This window comes from Halichoerus grypus, chromosome 7 (genome assembly GCF_964656455.1).
Source record: "Halichoerus grypus chromosome 7, mHalGry1.hap1.1, whole genome shotgun sequence".
Taxonomy (NCBI): Eukaryota; Metazoa; Chordata; class Mammalia; order Carnivora; family Phocidae; genus Halichoerus; species Halichoerus grypus.
Genome location: NC_135718.1, coordinates 10,178,340 through 10,194,951, shown reverse-complemented (window position 1 = coordinate 10,194,951; position 16,612 = coordinate 10,178,340). Strand labels below are relative to the sequence as shown.

The window sequence follows — 16,612 nt, the reverse complement described above, 5'->3', positions numbered from 1 at the left end:
GGGACCCAAAGATCGGCACCAAGCTCCACCGCAGGTAGAACGGACCCCACCTCTGCCTAAGGAGGAAGTTCTGCAACCCCCCGCCCCCGAAGTGTGAGCTAAGGCAGGGTGTCTTGGGTCATCCGAAATGCCCCAGAGGACATTGGGGCACCTGCCTAACTGCTTTCAGAATAACTCAGATGTTTAAAGTTCCATTGCAAGTGGCATGCTTGGAATGCAGACAGTTCACCTCAGGGGACCTGGCCAACTTCGAGCCAGAGGGTCACCCCGCTAAATGAGACAAAATAAACCCAGATGATACCCAGGACTCAGTGTTACTAAAATACCACTTTGCTTGATCTTTATTCGTAGAATATTGAAGGCCCTTTCAAGCTTAAAACCATAAACACAACACCCAAGTCTATGTCCAAAAACGCATCCCAAAACAAATAAAGCCCCCAAAACTCATCAGAATTAAACACAGCACCCCCTAACCTAGCTGTTCCCTACCGAGAGCAGAATCCCAGGAGAAGAGACAGCTTTTCTGCTCATCTCCGCGGTGTCACGACAGGCTTCTCTGGCTTTTAAAGAGTTCACCAAAGCCCCATGTGAATAACGCAATAAATATTTTCCAGGTTGTACAAGACAAGCAAGGGCTTGATTTAGCAAATGAGCACGTCCAAATTGCCTGTTTTCTTCACAGATCTTTTTAACTGGAGTCCACCCAACTGAGGAGAATGTGAAGGACTCACTTTCTGGGAAGCCAAGTACTCCATGCCTCTCGCCAGTTGGTAGGTGCAGGACACCAAGTCCTTGAAGGTCATCTGCTCCTCGGGAACTCGGTTAATGTCATAGGAGTACTCCATCCCAGGCGGCCTGCGGGCTCGGAGGTACTCGCGGAGGTTGCCTTTGGAAGCATACTCGACGATGACGTAGAGAGGCCCTGTGGATGGAGAGGGCAAGCTCGCTGAGAAGACGCACCCAGATCCGCCCTGGGGAAGCTCAGCCACGTTTTGTTTCTTACAACCCACTACTTTTTCTTTCTTTCTTTCTTTCTTTTTTTTTTAATTGAAACATAAAGAAAAGCGCACACAAAAATAGAATACCTACATTCTCATCTCCCCCAAAATGATCATCGACACTTGGGTCAAGACAGCCTCAAAAGTCTCAGAGGAATAGACAGAGATGCAGTGAGTGTCCTTCCCCTGTCATTTCCAGGCTCCCCTGTGCCCTCCTGCAGAGCAATGCTTACTATAAATTTTGCCTTTTCCAGTTCATTTTAACCATTTTACATACATATATGTATCAATAAACAACATTATTATTTGTAATCGCATGTATGAATAATGAAGCTACAGCTTTGCAACATTTTCCCCCTACACGTTATCGTCCTGGACCCCAGTCGGGCTGATAAAAATAAATCTAGATCATTCCTTTTAACAGCTACCTATGTTCCATCATGTAAACATGCCACATTTTATTTACTCATTTGCCTATGCTTATGGGCATTTACATCGCTTGCAGGTTTGGCCCGTAACGAACTGTGCACGGCGAACATTCCTGTGTATGTCTCCTTCCACACACGTGCAATCCTTTCTCCATGGCATAGACCAGAGGTTGGCAAACTACAGCCTGCAGGCCAAATCCTGCCCACTGCCTGTTTTTGTAATTAAATTGCATTGGCACACAGCCAGGCCCGTTCATTTCTGTGTTGTCTGTGGCTGCTTTCTCGCTCCAACGGCAAAGATGACTAGTTGCCCCAAAGACCCTAAAGGCCACAAGACCAAAACTACTGACAATCATCCTTCACAGAAAGTCTCCCGACTCCTGGTACAGGCCTCAAGGAGAAATGGCTGAGGCAAAGACAGGCTTCTTCAAGTTTATTAATTATCATCAAACTGATTCCCGAAGTGTCAGTTAGCTCTCCAGTGAGAGAAGTCAATGCTCCCTCTCCCCCAAGGAAGATAACATGTCCCTTCATTCTACTCTCTCCCTCCCCTGCACTATTCTTGGGAGCTCAGCCATTGCTGTCCATAGCAAAACATGGCTTCTTCAATCCCCATTTTAAGGGATTTGTCAACCATAACATAGGGTCTTTTTTTTTTCTTTAAGGTTTTATTTATTTGAGAGAGAGGGAGAAAGAGCATGAGCAGAAGGAGAAACAGAGGGAGAGGGACAAGTAGACTCCCCACCGAGCAGGGAGCCCGATGTAGGGCTCGATCCCAGGACCCCGGGATCATGACCTGAGCCGAAGGCAGATACTTAACGGACTGAGCCACCCAGGCGTCCCCCATAGGGTCTTATTTTGAGAAATCCCTCTTAGCACTACAAAAACAAAAACATAAGGAGACTGTCTTTTCTAAACACCCTCCAGGTTATGCCCTAAAAACAGCAGGACTCTAGAAGGCCCTCCCATCCAAAGCCACCCAACGCCTACCTTTCCCCAGTCCCCCAGTACGGTCACAAAGTCCCCTTTGTGTTCATGGCCAGGAACATCTTCCTAAGGGGATTTTAAAGAGAACTTTAAACATGCACTTGATGTGCCCTAGGAGCAAGATCCAAGAGTCCAACCGTTTCTAAAATGATGTTAACATTCAAGTGTAAATTATTTGGATGAAAGCATTTTTTCCTCCTACTCACCATCCTGAGTACAGGCTCCAAGGAGATTTATGATATTTTTGTGTTTTCCAATCATCTTCATCATCTCCATCTCTGACACTAGATCAGAAAGATCCTTCTCTGTGGCATCATCTACAAACAGCAGGTAAATTAAAAACCATTTAGTTTTCTCTAACCCATCGACAGCCGCTGCTAGTTGCCAAAAACTTAGTGGAAACAGCATGAAATTGAATTTTAGAACCAGAAAACACTTTCCAAATCATCTCCCTCATTTTATTGGTAAGGGGGCAAAGGCCCAGACGGGGAACTGCCCTGATCCGTGTCAAATAGCTAATTTGGGGTCAATGGGGTCAAAAGTCAGGACGAGAATACAGGTCGTCTCTGATGCTGAGGCCAATTCTTTTCTAGCAACCCTCACGAGCGTGGGGGTGTTTAACTTTATCGTGAAGTTAAGTCCATCCTCTGGCAGATCTATGGTGCCTCCAAAAAACCGTATCAGACTTCAAGGTGCCTGAAAGCAACCGTGAGTACAACAGAAAGGAAGAGGAGGAGGAGATGGGGCATCTCAAATCACTACCGACTTTCTCCAGACCAAATGCCGCTAACCTGAGCCCTTACAGAAGTCACAGACAGGTTCAGGGGGCACCTCGTAAGTGTTTACAAAAGTGTGTGTGTGTGCACATGCATTTTGAGTGGGCAAAGGTTCATGCCTTCTACTGTGGGCTTCTCCAAGGGGGGCTGTGATTCCCAACCTAAAAAAAATAAAAGTTTTATAAATGTCTGCTCTCTAATTTCAAGAAAAACAGCTTAGGTCCCACATTCATGGGCTCATAGCTTCGGCAAGGTGGCAAGACTCTTCCCCACGTGCCTCCCTTTGAGATAATTCGATACGGAAAACTGCATTTACTAAAAAAATGAAATAAGGAAATGCATAGGAGCCACGTGGCAAAAAGCTTTTTAACTTCACAAGCGGAAGAGCAACGTAATTGGCTGGAAGGTAAGATGCACACGGAGCCCAGGGAGGGCTGTCCTTCTGCGGTGAGCCACTCACTGGCTATAAAAATCGCCAGGGCCCCCACAGGGCTCCGGGGCTGATGTCCTTCTCCATCCTGAAAGGGAAGGCCAGCCTGAGTATATCCAGAGAAATAAATGCCCAGACCTCCAACTCTGAGCTCCAAAAACCAAACAAGAAGTTCTTGCCAGAAGAGGCTGGAAGCTTGGGCCTTCCCCACGTTTGCCCCGGTCCGTGGCCAGGGGCTGCTGAGGTGGCTGTTTTGGGGCACGCAGCCCCCTACACCTGCCGCACAGGGGGGCAAGGGCACACAGGCAGACCCCGGCCATGCAGGACAAAAGCCAGAGGGCCACCTCTGTTGGTGGGGCACAGGCCTCCCTCACATCAAATCCCAAGGTGAGGAGCTCAAAACACCCAAGCTTTCCTTGGGAGCCATTCAGATCAACATCTTTACAAAATTCTTTTTTTTTTTTTTTTGGACTATTTCCACCCTGCTACCTCTCCACTCGGAGAGGGACAGGACGACCATTGCATGAAGCCCACAAAAGAAAAGAAAAAGCCTAACTCCAGGAGCATCCACAGCGGGTCGGTACCAGCATCTAAGAACAGACAGGCATCTCTGCCCGGACACATGGGAAAAACTCCGTCCTTTCTCAGCTCCCTACAATAGGGTTTATAACGGAACCACTCCCTTAGATCTCCTCTCCTACACGAATACTACGGAGGAGGAAGCTGACGTTTGAAGTACTATGAGCTCCTTGGACACTGGCACGAAGCAGGGCTGGGCTGTCATCCCACGAATGCCAGGCGATGTTCACATCCCAGGGTAACTGTTCACATGTTCCAGAAGGTTCTGCCCGGCCACCAATCCCACCACCGATTCTGCTCCTTCCCTTTTAGCTTTCTAAGGGCTTCTCCCAGACCAGTGTCAATTCTGTTTTGTTCCTCTTACAAAAGAGAAGGTGTGTCCTCCTCTCCCCACGCCTCCTCCCTCCCTCCCAGAGGCCAACCCTCCTTTATTTGTTAAGTTGAGGCTTGCATCCCAAATTCAGCACACCAAGACTCATCTAAATGAACCAATTATGGGTGAGTTGATATTTCTAAGCACATACAAATATAGAGGGAATAAAAAAATCGCGGTCATCAACAAGGAGCTGACGAAGAACAACCTGGGAGGCTACCCCTTTCTAACAAAACTGGCTTTTCTTTCTTGTAAGTACACGCAGCTCAAGATAAATCGTCTGTCCAGGATGCTGATTTATACTGAAAACTTCTCAACCCCTAGGTCAACTATGTGCTCTCTGACCCCCTGCCATGATAGAGTTCACATGCCACAAAAGGAACATTCTTGATAAGACTCCCCCCCCCAACACCCACCCGTCCCCCTCCCCGCGCACCTTTCAACATCTTCACGGCCACAGTGACTGCTTCCTTGGGCTTCTCTTTGTCAATTCCCACCGCCTCAGCCATGACCACTTGCCCAAAGCAACCTTCCCCCAGAGGTTTGCCCAGCGTCAGCCTAAATGTGTAAATAGGGGATTAGTGCACAGCATCTGGTGAAGGGGAAATTCCAGAACTAAATATAAAAATCTTTCAGCGGCTTGCAAAAGCATGGAGCATTTATCATATGGAACTAATGAGACCGGGGGTACACACGCGCTTGAGTATTTTCTTAGTGACGTTGTAGAGAATGTCAATTACGGGCGGGACAGCTATTAAGTTTCACATTTGTGTTCACGATTTATTTTCTTTGTGGAAGGTATCCTTGCTAGTGAGGTGGTCAGCTTTCCTAAGTGCTAACAATGAGGAGCTTTTGATCTCGGGCCAGTTGAATATTCGTAATTTAGAATGTCTCAAAGAAAAAATGTTAAAGCTGTTCTTATTTTTTGGTCTCTGTGAAGTGATGTCTTTAAAATCACTATTATTCAAATACCAGTGGATTTTACGGTCACATTCCTGGCCAAGTTACATGATATGAATCTTAAACGCATTTCAAGGAATCTCTAATTTTTCCCTAAAGGACAAAGAAAATTCTAGAAATTAAGGGGAATCTTTTTTGGCCTAACAGTTTAGAAATCCTTAACTACCCAAAATTAATAATGAAGAAAACCCAGAGTGAACATGATAAACTGTATTTCTAAGCTCAGAAGCTCGGTGCACGTCCTACTAATAGCCACATACTGTCTTTGGACATTCTAGAAGCCGACAGAATGGAGAAATCTTTGGAATACTCATGAATGTGGTTTTTTTTTTTTTCCACTTAAGCATAACGCAGCAAAGTATTTAACAGTCCTGAGTAAATAAACCGTATTTATGGTAAGTACACAATGGTTTACAAAAGCTAAGCAAAGACTGAGGGCACTGTATATGCTAGGCTGAGGTCATTCTGTTTCTCTCCTGAACTAAAATTAAATTTAATATCTTGGCAGAAAATAAACATTTGCATTGGAAAAATGGCTAATTTATGTCCTACTGCCCTGTTACTACAAGCATAACAATCCTTTCTTTGTGCCACGTCTGCCTCCAATCTAATAAACTGCTTCTAAATAGCCTTCATTCACTGGAAATCTGCCCCACCTACATCCGTGCTCAACTCCGTCCTGAAATGCTTAGCACTCACATTTGCCGCACTGAGGGTCCCCCCGAGGTGGGAGCGGACAGTCAGGCACATACAGACATCCACTGTTGACCGCAGTGTCACGGGGCCTGAACATGAGAGCTGTCATTTCTTAACGTGCGATCACAGCCGCCCAGGTCAGTCCTAGACGCACAAGAATGTGTGCCGGAGCCCTCCTACTTGTACACCCAAAGGAAGGAGCGAGGTGGCTTCGGGAGAAACTACCCCGTTCTCTTTCCACACTCTCCAGGTAAAGAAACCATTCTTTGTGTTTTTCTCTGATGCCTCCCAGTTGTTGTTCAATAAACAAGTCCTGAATGAATGAATGGTCTTTCCACTACGGTGCACAACTACACTGGAAATGGCCTCCATTAACTCTCCTGACAGAGTGATACCTGCGCAATCCTTTGGTTCCAGCTTACGATGCACATTAGTATCTCCAAACTGGCTCTTGGGGAACAAAGCCGGTGTAGAGGCTGTGGGATCAAAATCACGGTGCCCTGTAAGCCACCTCTCTTTCCAAACAGAGCTCGTCAGACCCAGGCTCTAGAATAGCTTAGCTTGGTACCTCTACATTTGTGGATGAGTTTCTTCTATTGTAATTAAACACCTCTCTGACCTAATCTCAGGGAGATACTGACAATGTGAAGACAAATAGGGAGTGGGAGCTACATAGAAGCAAGGCAACAGCTTATTCCGGTTGATGTGATGTAGATGGATAGTCCGTGATTTCCACCTTCCACTACTACCAAGGTTCAGATTCAAGGGACTACAAGTGGTACCCTAGAAGGGAGCTGCTGGCCTTCAAGGACCATCATACTTTATTTCAGAAGGTGGGTCTGGGTGCTGGTTCTGCCCCAAAGACAGAGGACTGGAAGCACAGGATCTGCCTCACACACTCTCTGCCTAGCCCCACCATGTTGTTGGGGTCTGTGGTTCAGAGCTCCCAGCTTACCACTCCATGAAGGGACGCGCAAGACGGGGAAACTCATGAGCCAAGAACTGCACTCAGTCTTGCAAGGTCTATACCATGGTCATCATTTTATAAACATGAAGTTCAGAGAATCAAGGTTGCCCAGCCGCTGCCTAGCTGAGCCAGGATTCAAATCCTGCCCAAGACAGCCCAGATACATGGACCTGAAGCCAAATCAAGAGATAAAGAGCTCCCAGTAATGCCTTCAACAGAGCCCAGGTGGTCACGCTCTGACTGAACAAACACCTGACTGGAACGCCTCCACATGATCCAGTAAAGAATATATTATGGACCACAGGAAATGTGATGTCAGGTACCATATTCAAACCTTTGCAGCCCCATAGGACATTAACAACCCTTAAAAAAGAGCAACGCTGACTGAAGATTCTTCAGGCAACTTGTATTTTATACCTAATTTCCCCCCAAAAAATGAACTATAGAACAATCATGTTCTAATAACCAGAAGTTGGAATGTCTTATCTGCTTTATCAATGAGATTTAGTCCTATGTTTAATCCGTGTGACTGGGTTTGAATTATCCAAAAAGTAAAAAAGTGCTAACAAGGTACTATCTTGGTTGGGGACCAGCCACGCCTAGCAGCTTTTTAAAAGAACCAGTAAAAGAGAGAGAGAGAGAGAGAGAAAAAACCCATTCTTTTCTTTTTCAGGAGTTGGTTATTTAGAAATAGCATCTCACTCCACTCCTGTTGCATGATCTTTGCAGCTAAGGACCAGAAAAAGAACATGTCAATCCAACATCCCCATTTATGCCTACGATTCCATTCGGGGATGCGTCCAACAGAAGCACTCACTTATCTCTCGGGAACTCCCACTTGGGATCTTCTGGCAATTCATACTCGGAGACCCCCGCCAACATGGGGGTGTCTGCCGTTGAGGAGAGGCGCGTGGTTATCCTTACCAGCGGGGTGTTGGAGTTCATGGAAGAACTGGACTCGGCGGAAACCTGGAGACAAAACGCAAAGACGCAGATGTAATCCTGGCTCTACCTGAGAAGCCTGGCAGCCGGCCAGAGCCCAGCCAGATGTTTGATTCTGAGAAAGGAACAGAAGTGGGAGCGCTGGCCAAAGTCAAGAATTTAGGACCAAAACCACTGGATTCCAGCACCTCTGTCCTCCCTTCTTTGCAGTACCAGATTTCACCCACATCCTAGGTCCCTAAGACCAGGTTTGCAAACATTTTTAGATGATACCAGAGCAACATATGCCAGCCTTCTGACCCAGTTCCTCCGAACAAGCACCTGAGGACAGGGCCACCACCCCATGAGCTTCATGACTGCCTTTTTGCCTAGACCTGTCCCAGAGCCCCACGTGGTCAATCTCCCTGCAGACCAGCTCAGATCATGAATCAATTCTGTGCCTATGACACTCCACAAAACCTGAGAAAATCAGCTCTTCGATATTTCGTCTCCCTTTTGAAATGAAAAGCTCAATGTCTCAAGGAACTAGCTCAAGGATTCGAATGTGAAGGGCGTTCCAGTAGCTCTAAGTGCCCTAATTCCACGTAACCTGAGGCCCAGGCACTGGGGCCATTCTCTGCTTCTCCCCAGTCCTTCTGGGAACTGGCGGATGCTCAGGCCATTCGATGAAAATCAACGGACTCTTGTCAACTTCTCTTTCAGAAACTAGTGGATTGAACACATGGGACGAAAAGTCAAGGAGCAAAAAACTACATCCTTGATTCAGAATCACATGGGAAAGCTCCTCTCCCACCTGCAGCGTCTGACAAAATGGTTACTTCTTAAATATAGCACCTTCCCTGTGCTGGTTTCTATAAAGGAAAACACACGCAGTGCCCACTTAAAGGCCAAATTTGAGAATTACTACACAATCCTGGAAAACCATGGGCTGCTTGACCACCCCCTTATTCTAAACCATGAACGAGACTTGGGAATCAAGAAAGTCGGAACATGAGGTTTAACGTGGTCCAACAAAGCGGCCCGCCCTCCCACCCTGGTTCTGTCCCCTGCACGACTGCCCAGGTCAACTGTACTCCCCAGCTGTGCTGACGAACACCTTTTAAATTAAGGTGCCAAAGACGGAATGCAGATGAACAAACTTAGTTGGGATGACCATTCACAAAATAGAGCCTGAACCATTAACTGTACTTCCCTGGGAAGGTTATTTGGAAAACCTTTATTCTCTCCTTTGTAAGCCCAAATTGCCCTTAATGCAGATAGAAACCCAAGAAGATGCCCAAGAATGGACTGGGAGGGGGAGAAAATCATTTTAGGAATAGGAAGTTGGTTTCAGTATTAAAATCAAGTTGTACATGATTTTTAACCCAGAATCTCTATTATCTTTTAAAATGTACAAGAGAACGGGCACCTGGGTGGCTCCGTTTTAAGCATCTGACTCTTGATTTCGGCTCAGGGCCATGGGATCGAGCCCCACACTGGGTTCCCCATTCAGCACAGTCTGCTTGAGGATTTTCCCTCTCCCCCCACCCCACTCCCGCTCACTCGCTCTCTCTCTCTCTAAATATATAAATCTTTAAAAAATAAAAGTAAAACATACAAGAGAACATTTCTGAGCCTTCTGAGCGATCTTCTGACAGGGAGACTCACTCCTAAATTTAACTATGCAGACAGTACGAGCAGTGCTATTGTGAACACCGTAAATAATTTTTTCTTTAAAAAGGAGCTGGAGAATCATTAATTTTGGAGCTGAGAGAACTTCGTGAATAGATTGGGCTCCCAAAGGCTGAGGCCTCACACCCAAGTGTCCACATGCTCGAGTGGCAGAAGCAAGGAGGAAAGCACAAAAGGTAACTGTGTGAACTCACGGAACCCACCCCTGCTCCCCACTAATGCCAGGTACTAGGCAGGGACCCCACCCTGGCCAAACAGACAACTTAGAACACCCCTCCAGTGTGTGGGGTCCAACACACTGCACTACACTGACTCGAGGCCATGTGCTACGGATACAAAAGGAGGCTGGTGTTTTCAGAGACAAAAAGTTCTTCTGGAAAGTTCTCCCCCATGAAGAGGCAAAAATCACCATTCACTGCAATGGGAACTTGTACCTGAGAATCACAGGCAACAAGTATCGACCACACTAGTAAAAGCCAACCTCTCGATGAGATGATACCGGCCCCAGATGGCCGCGGTCTAGCAGATTCTGCCGCCATGACTCTCTCTGCAAGGCCAGCCAGGTAGCCTGTCACTACCGGCCCCGCAGGATTTCCAGAATTCCACCATCGGTGCCTGGTGTGCTGCCTTCGGGAGAGAGGAGTGGAAACCCAATGGGGACGTAACGGGGGGCATGGCTCTGAGTGAAAAGGCAGGTCCTCAAAAATCTCTGCTCTTAGTGGCAAGACTTAAGAGTATGATGGAAGAAAGCAGCCTTCCCACGTGGGGTGTGAGAACACAGCATCGTTTTTAAGCTTTCAGGAAGGATACAGAAGAGATTTAAGAGTGGCCACCTTCAGAGAGAGAGACTCAAACAGTTGAGGGATGGGGCAGAATTTGTCTTGCCTCAGAACTTTCCAAGCCATTTGAATTTTATTACCATGCCTATGTATTTCTCTTACGTTTTAGAAAAAGCACCTTCTTTAACAATAAAAGTATGTTTGAAACAGGGTGACTTGACTTCTAAAATGAGTTAGAAATGACAAGAACCCTGCCCTTCTCCTTCCCCAGTGCTACCTTGCTGGGTTCTACGGCATCTCCACACCCTCCCATGTGGGCACCCCACTGACCGGCCCCGGCCAAGCAGTCAACCCTAGCTGGTACCCTTCCCCTGCTAACTGTTCACGACACGGGGCCCGGTCAGTTCCCACCCCACAGAGGTACCATGAGGGTATAATGAGGTCACACCCATAAGGCATTTAGTGCTGAGCCTGGCACTTGCTAAGAGCTCAGTTAATATTTGCTACCAACACCACAAGAGCTTTCCCTAGCACCTTTTCAGAATCCTGCGCTGCCCGGATCCAAGGGAGCTTATGACCAGCACCTTCCTCTGGGGATCCCAGAAGATCTGGGGCCTGCGGTTGTTTGTGTGGGAGATACTAGCTTACTGTGTGCCCCGCAAAGAACGAAACCCCACTGGCATTAAGGGCTGAGACTGCCTTACTGGTTTGGACGATGAGACCCTCTGCTCACAGCCAGGATGGGCTGGGGCTCCAGCAAGTGAAAGAGCAAACCCAAGAAATAAAGGATCGCAGAGTCAGGGGTCAGTCCCAGGGCAGGAGGAAAGCTGGAGCATAAGAACGTCCTCATGACAAATATGGTTCAGAGGCTGCTTAAGAACAGAAAAACCTAACGTTCAGTCAGACGTTAACTGCTCTGCGGCTAACCTATGACCCGAGAGCAATCTTTGCCCACAAACCGATGGCGAAAGTTCACACACATACACATCTTCCTCCAAACAACCTCGACAAGGTTTTCATGTGAAAGCTTTTAAAACAGAAACCCTTGACGAACTTGGTTGTTATCATTACTATTAAAAACCTGAAAATCGTGTTTACGAAAATGATTACTTATGAAAGTTCTGTCCAGATTAAGTGTGGAGGTTTAGATTCAATGTATAAATCTGAAGAATACTTTTGTAAAAAGCAGAAAGGGGGAAAAGAGGTAAGAAAATACCAGAAGTATGAGAGACTAGAATTTGGTCACTCTGTCCATGGAGGTGTTATCTTAATTTTACCTCCATGCGTTTTTATTGAGCTTTTAAAATCCCCTCTGGGACTGTAACCATGGCTGGCTTTCTCTTCATGCCGTTTCTGCTGTGAGCCAACGTGTTTCTGGGGCTTGGCGATTCCTCCATGAAACGTTGCATCTTGCTGGACCTTCTTTCCTTCCGAACATGTCCCTCAAGTAATTCCCACTGCCTACCTGTGAATCCCCTGACTAACACAGTGCCATTAAATTATCACTGGGTTTGGTTTGTTTTTTTTTTTTTGCACATAATCATGATTTTCCCTTATCAGATAGCCTATCTAATTTAAAAATATTCCATGGGTGGCGATCATTAAGTTACTAACAAACAATAAATGGGAACACCCTAAAATAAACCGCCTTCCTGCTCCTCAATCCCCACAGGAACGCTTCTAGCGTGTATTTTCAGTCTCTACTCAACTCCCCACTTTCCGGAATCTCTTTAACACGTGCCATAAATCAAGCTTTTAACGAAATGTGCCTTTTGTATATTTCTACAGTCTATAGGGGAGATTAAGCAAGGAAGTGGGTTTTTTTTCTTTTCTTTTTAAAGGGCCACCAAGAAATAGTGTTACCTCTGCATACTAGAGTAGACTAGATTAGAACCAAGGCAGGGGACCTCACAGAGAGTAAGGCAGGCAGAAGCAAAGAGGGGAGGGGTGACGAATGTGCACGCTAATTCCTGACTCTGAAGCTGTGGATCCACGTTCCCAAGCCAGAAGAGAAGGCCCCAAGTTAACATACTTTTGCTCTAAGCCCTGCCCACCATTCCCCAATGTCCAAACAAAATGCTTTCACCCACCTCGAACCAGGTGGCTGGGATAAAGGTTCAAGGAGTTTCAGGGGTTGGATTCAAAATTTAATTCATCAGACGAGGTGGTTTATCACTCTTCTCCTTTGCCAGGTCTCTGCCTCCCCCATGCTGCTCCCTGGACTCCATGAATCAACCCATCAGAGCAATGGCTCACGGGTCCTGGACGGGCTGGTTCTTCCTAGAAGATCCCAGTAGCCAAAATCCAAATCAGATCTCACACTGCCCTGTCTTTGGAAGGCTGAGAGGGGAGAACAGCCAATGGGGGCGCCCACATGGAAGGGCAGAGTCCAGTTAGCCATGCACGGCCACTCTCATTACCCACGTGTGTTCTGGAACCAGGGAGGTCTCACTAGACCACCCGAGGAACCAAAAGATGGGAGAATATTCCAAGATCATGGTATTTTGCTGCTAGACAGTGAATGAGCTTCTAGGAGTGGAACCCTCCTTCACAGGGTTCATTGTGTTTAATAACCATTAATGCACAGCCCCTACCCAGGAGATGGGTTTATCTGTTTATGGCAAAAGGGAAATCTCCATCCTGCCCTATGGAAACTTTGGCTCCAGAGAAGGAAGTCGATGTACTCACTGAAAAACTGATCCACCAAACCCAGCAAAGCACATGCCTCCTGAACAAACCTCCTCAATTTCCCCTGCACCCCTCTCCCCACTAATGCCCCTGATGTGTGCGGCACAGGGAAAGTGAAACCCTCTCTTGAACTCATGGATGTGCAAAGGCTGCGTCCCAATGACTATGGCTATCCACTGGCAGCCCCAGAGACCTGCACAAGAGCTGACAAGCTCACGAGGACACCCTCTCTGGGCTGGTCCCCTTGATCACTCTGATTCCAAAGGAGCAGGCGCGCCAGGGGCTGGCATGGTATCCGAGCCCCAGCACTGAAAGCAGGATGAACCCCTGTCAAGGGACACAGGGAGACGCTGTGTGCAACCTGCCTCCCCCAACCATAAAGTTCTCTTGTCTTTCCTCAAGCATCAAAATGCATAAAGAGCCTCAAAAAACTCCTGCTTACTGGGGCATGAACACAAGGAATTTCTTCTTAGCTACCAGAGAAAAGTATTTTTGACTCAAAAAAATAACAAACTGAAATGTCTGTCTCATAACAGTTAAGTCCAGGACAAATTAGTAAATGTCAAGAAGGAAAAACTCACAGCAGGATTAAAAAAAAGAAGAAGAAAGGGAGAAAGAAAAAAAGAAAGAAAGAAAAGAAGGAAAAGAAAAAACACAACTCTTCTTGTTCTAAACAGAGAACAATGATGGATTGAGTTGAGTGAGATGTTGTGTGTATGTGTGTTGGGGGAGGGGCGAGGGTCAGGGCCAAGAAGGTAACACTCGAACTCCATCATGAAGACGCTCAGTGTTACCTGTGTGGTAGAGGAGGTTGGGCAAATACAGCGTGAAAAGTGGCCTTGCAAATAACTAGAAGAACCCATCCTCAAGACATCTGATTACAGGCTCACCTGTCGCCAGGTAAAGGCATGCTTGGCATCCCTGTGGTATTTTCTCTGTCATCAACAATCTGCTGGCCTTTATGGGGCTTCTCATTCCAGCTACAGCCCAATAACCCTCTTTTATCCAGATACCTGATAGGAATCTCCTTCCCCACCAAAGGGGCCATGCTTACTGTCAGAGTGCTCTTTGTAAAGAATCACACATCCATTTTAACATATAAGAGGAGGTGAGGTGTGTCAACATTCCCCCAAATAAATTAATCTCCCAGAGATCTGTTTTTTTTTTCCAGGGCATTGCTATTTGCCCACCTTCCTCTGCTTCTCTTATTCTACTTGACCCTACTAAAACCCAAGACAACTACATTCCAAACGATGACCGCCAAATAACCTTGGAACCACTGGTGAAGGTGACAGGTCTTATCTTGCATGGAACCTGGGTTAGACCAAGCACTCGGGAAATTATGATAAAGGAAAGAAAGAAAGAAAAGAAAGAAAAGAAAGAAAGAAAGAAAGAAGAAAAAAGGAGAAAAACCCAATGTTCCCCTTGGTTATACAGGGGAAAGTATAGCAAGAATGACCAACCGAGGTGGAGACAAAGAAAAAAGCCAGTCAAAGAGAAATGAAAATAAGATGACTAGGGTTGAGTCAAGGAGATTTTTAAGGGCAGCTGTGTCTTTTATATTTAAGTTAAAAAAAAGAGCATTGTAATAGTGGCAGAAAAAAAGATGATGACATCATTATGGGCCAATGGTCTAGCTACACCAAATTGCAGGTTTCCTCCAGAAGGTAGCATTTTCCCCTATTAGAAAAAAAATTAATAATAGAGATGGGAACACCACTCCCTTTTCCAACTCCCTGAGGTCAGGTTCTCAAGATGGTGGCTGGAAGAATGGCCCAGAGGTAGCTGGAAAGGAGGAGGGAGGGGGAGGGGTGGCCATAGCACCTGAAGGTCACTGAAGGCACCATCCGACCATGTGAAGAGTCACCTTCAGACTGGACTCTCCCAAAGTCAGGCAAGTGGCCTCATCATTGCTTCTCTAGAAGGTCCCAAGAATGATAGTAGTGTCATTTCAATAACAATAGCATCCTTGGTGGCAGGAGTCACCCAATGGGCACCTTTATTTCCCTTGCTCTTAACATAATTTGGGCAATCACCTACACTTGACAACACACTCCAAATGTTATCCTCAGCCTCTAAAAAGAATAAAGAGCTGCCTGATACGTGGCTTCAAAGGAGTCAACAAGGACCCATTCAGCCCGGAGCTTGGAGCTGGGTTGAGAACAGCAAGAGCCATGCCAAAACTGTGGCTGGCCAACTGGTTCCTAATCCGTGCTAACGCCAGATCCAGAAAATGTCATCGCCACCTGAAGTCCCAGGAGGGACAGGGCTGGGATTAACCCAGAGTTTCTCGGAGTACATTTCAGAATCACCCAAGGACCCGATTAAAATACAGGTTCCGGGCCCCATTTCAAGATCTACTGGACGAGAATCTCCAGGGCTAAGACTAAGGAATCTGCAATTTTAACAAATGCCCTGTAAATTCTACTAAAGCACATACTGCAACAGAGCCAGTGAGTTAGCCATTTTACTTGGTTGTCTCAAAAGAAATTCCTCGATCGGAACAAAGTTCCCAATACTTATTTTACTTAGTAAACACTTCCCATTCATACCTGCCTTCCCCTTCCATCTTCATGAACACAGAAGAAAGAGTCAAAGCATATCCTGTCCCACTTGGCTTTGCAGCTTCGGGTTAAGGCAAAGGTGTAGAGGCTCTATCTTGCCCTCTCCCCAAAGCAAAATGACACCAATCACGAGGCGCACACAAGCAAAAAGTAACCACCAAAGGCCAGTCATGGGGTTAAGAACAATCTGTTGCTCATTCAATATAAAAATCTTTCTACCACCAAATCCATAGCCACACTTGCGAATGATTAACAATAACATAATATATGCATACATTTCTATTTTAAGAATCAGAGAGGTCGAGCCAAAACCCAGTTAAGAAAGACATCATAGTCTGGTCTAAATCAAGCAGTAGTTCAGTTTCATCTCCAGGGCCTAAGTTTCTGACCTTGATTTAAAATATAAGTCAAAGAGAACTAGAGTCCCGCCCTTTCCAACTAGTGGCATAAGCCTGTCTCAAAAACAGCATTAGATCATAGGGGACAAAAGTGGCCTATGATTCAAAAAGACCGCTACACTTGAGCCTCAAACACACAAGGGCAATGCCTCCCCGTGTTATTTCCAGTCCTACCGATTAGCTCCCAGAGTCTCACACCGTCATGCTTTCTTGTTCTTGGAACTTGACTCAGCGGACCCGACTGATGCACCAGCACTTGACTCTCTGAGCCCCCAACACTAACTGGAGAGCCACTGAGAGGCATGTCGGGACCGCTCGCACAGCGAAACTCACAGAAGTATAGGATTATCGTAGCCGAAAAACAGACCCAAGGGCT

At 46.4% G+C, this 16,612-nt stretch overlaps 1 protein-coding gene across 16 annotated transcripts in view; it reads right to left on the bottom strand.

Annotated features, from left to right (window-relative positions):
• Nucleotides 1-16,612, bottom strand: part of FGFR2 (fibroblast growth factor receptor 2) — a 101,019-nt gene that overhangs the window by 14,763 nt on the left and 69,644 nt on the right. For all 16 annotated transcript variants that reach the window (XM_036110999.2, XM_036111001.2, XM_036111000.2 and 13 more), the window contains 4 exons: nt 8,012-8,163; nt 5,008-5,129; nt 2,620-2,730; nt 732-922 (listed from right to left, as the gene is read on the bottom strand). In XM_036110999.2, coding sequence (XP_035966892.1) covers nt 732-922; nt 2,620-2,730; nt 5,008-5,129; nt 8,012-8,163 — 576 coding nt within the window. The remainder of the gene's footprint in view (nt 1-731; nt 923-2,619; nt 2,731-5,007; nt 5,130-8,011; nt 8,164-16,612) is intronic.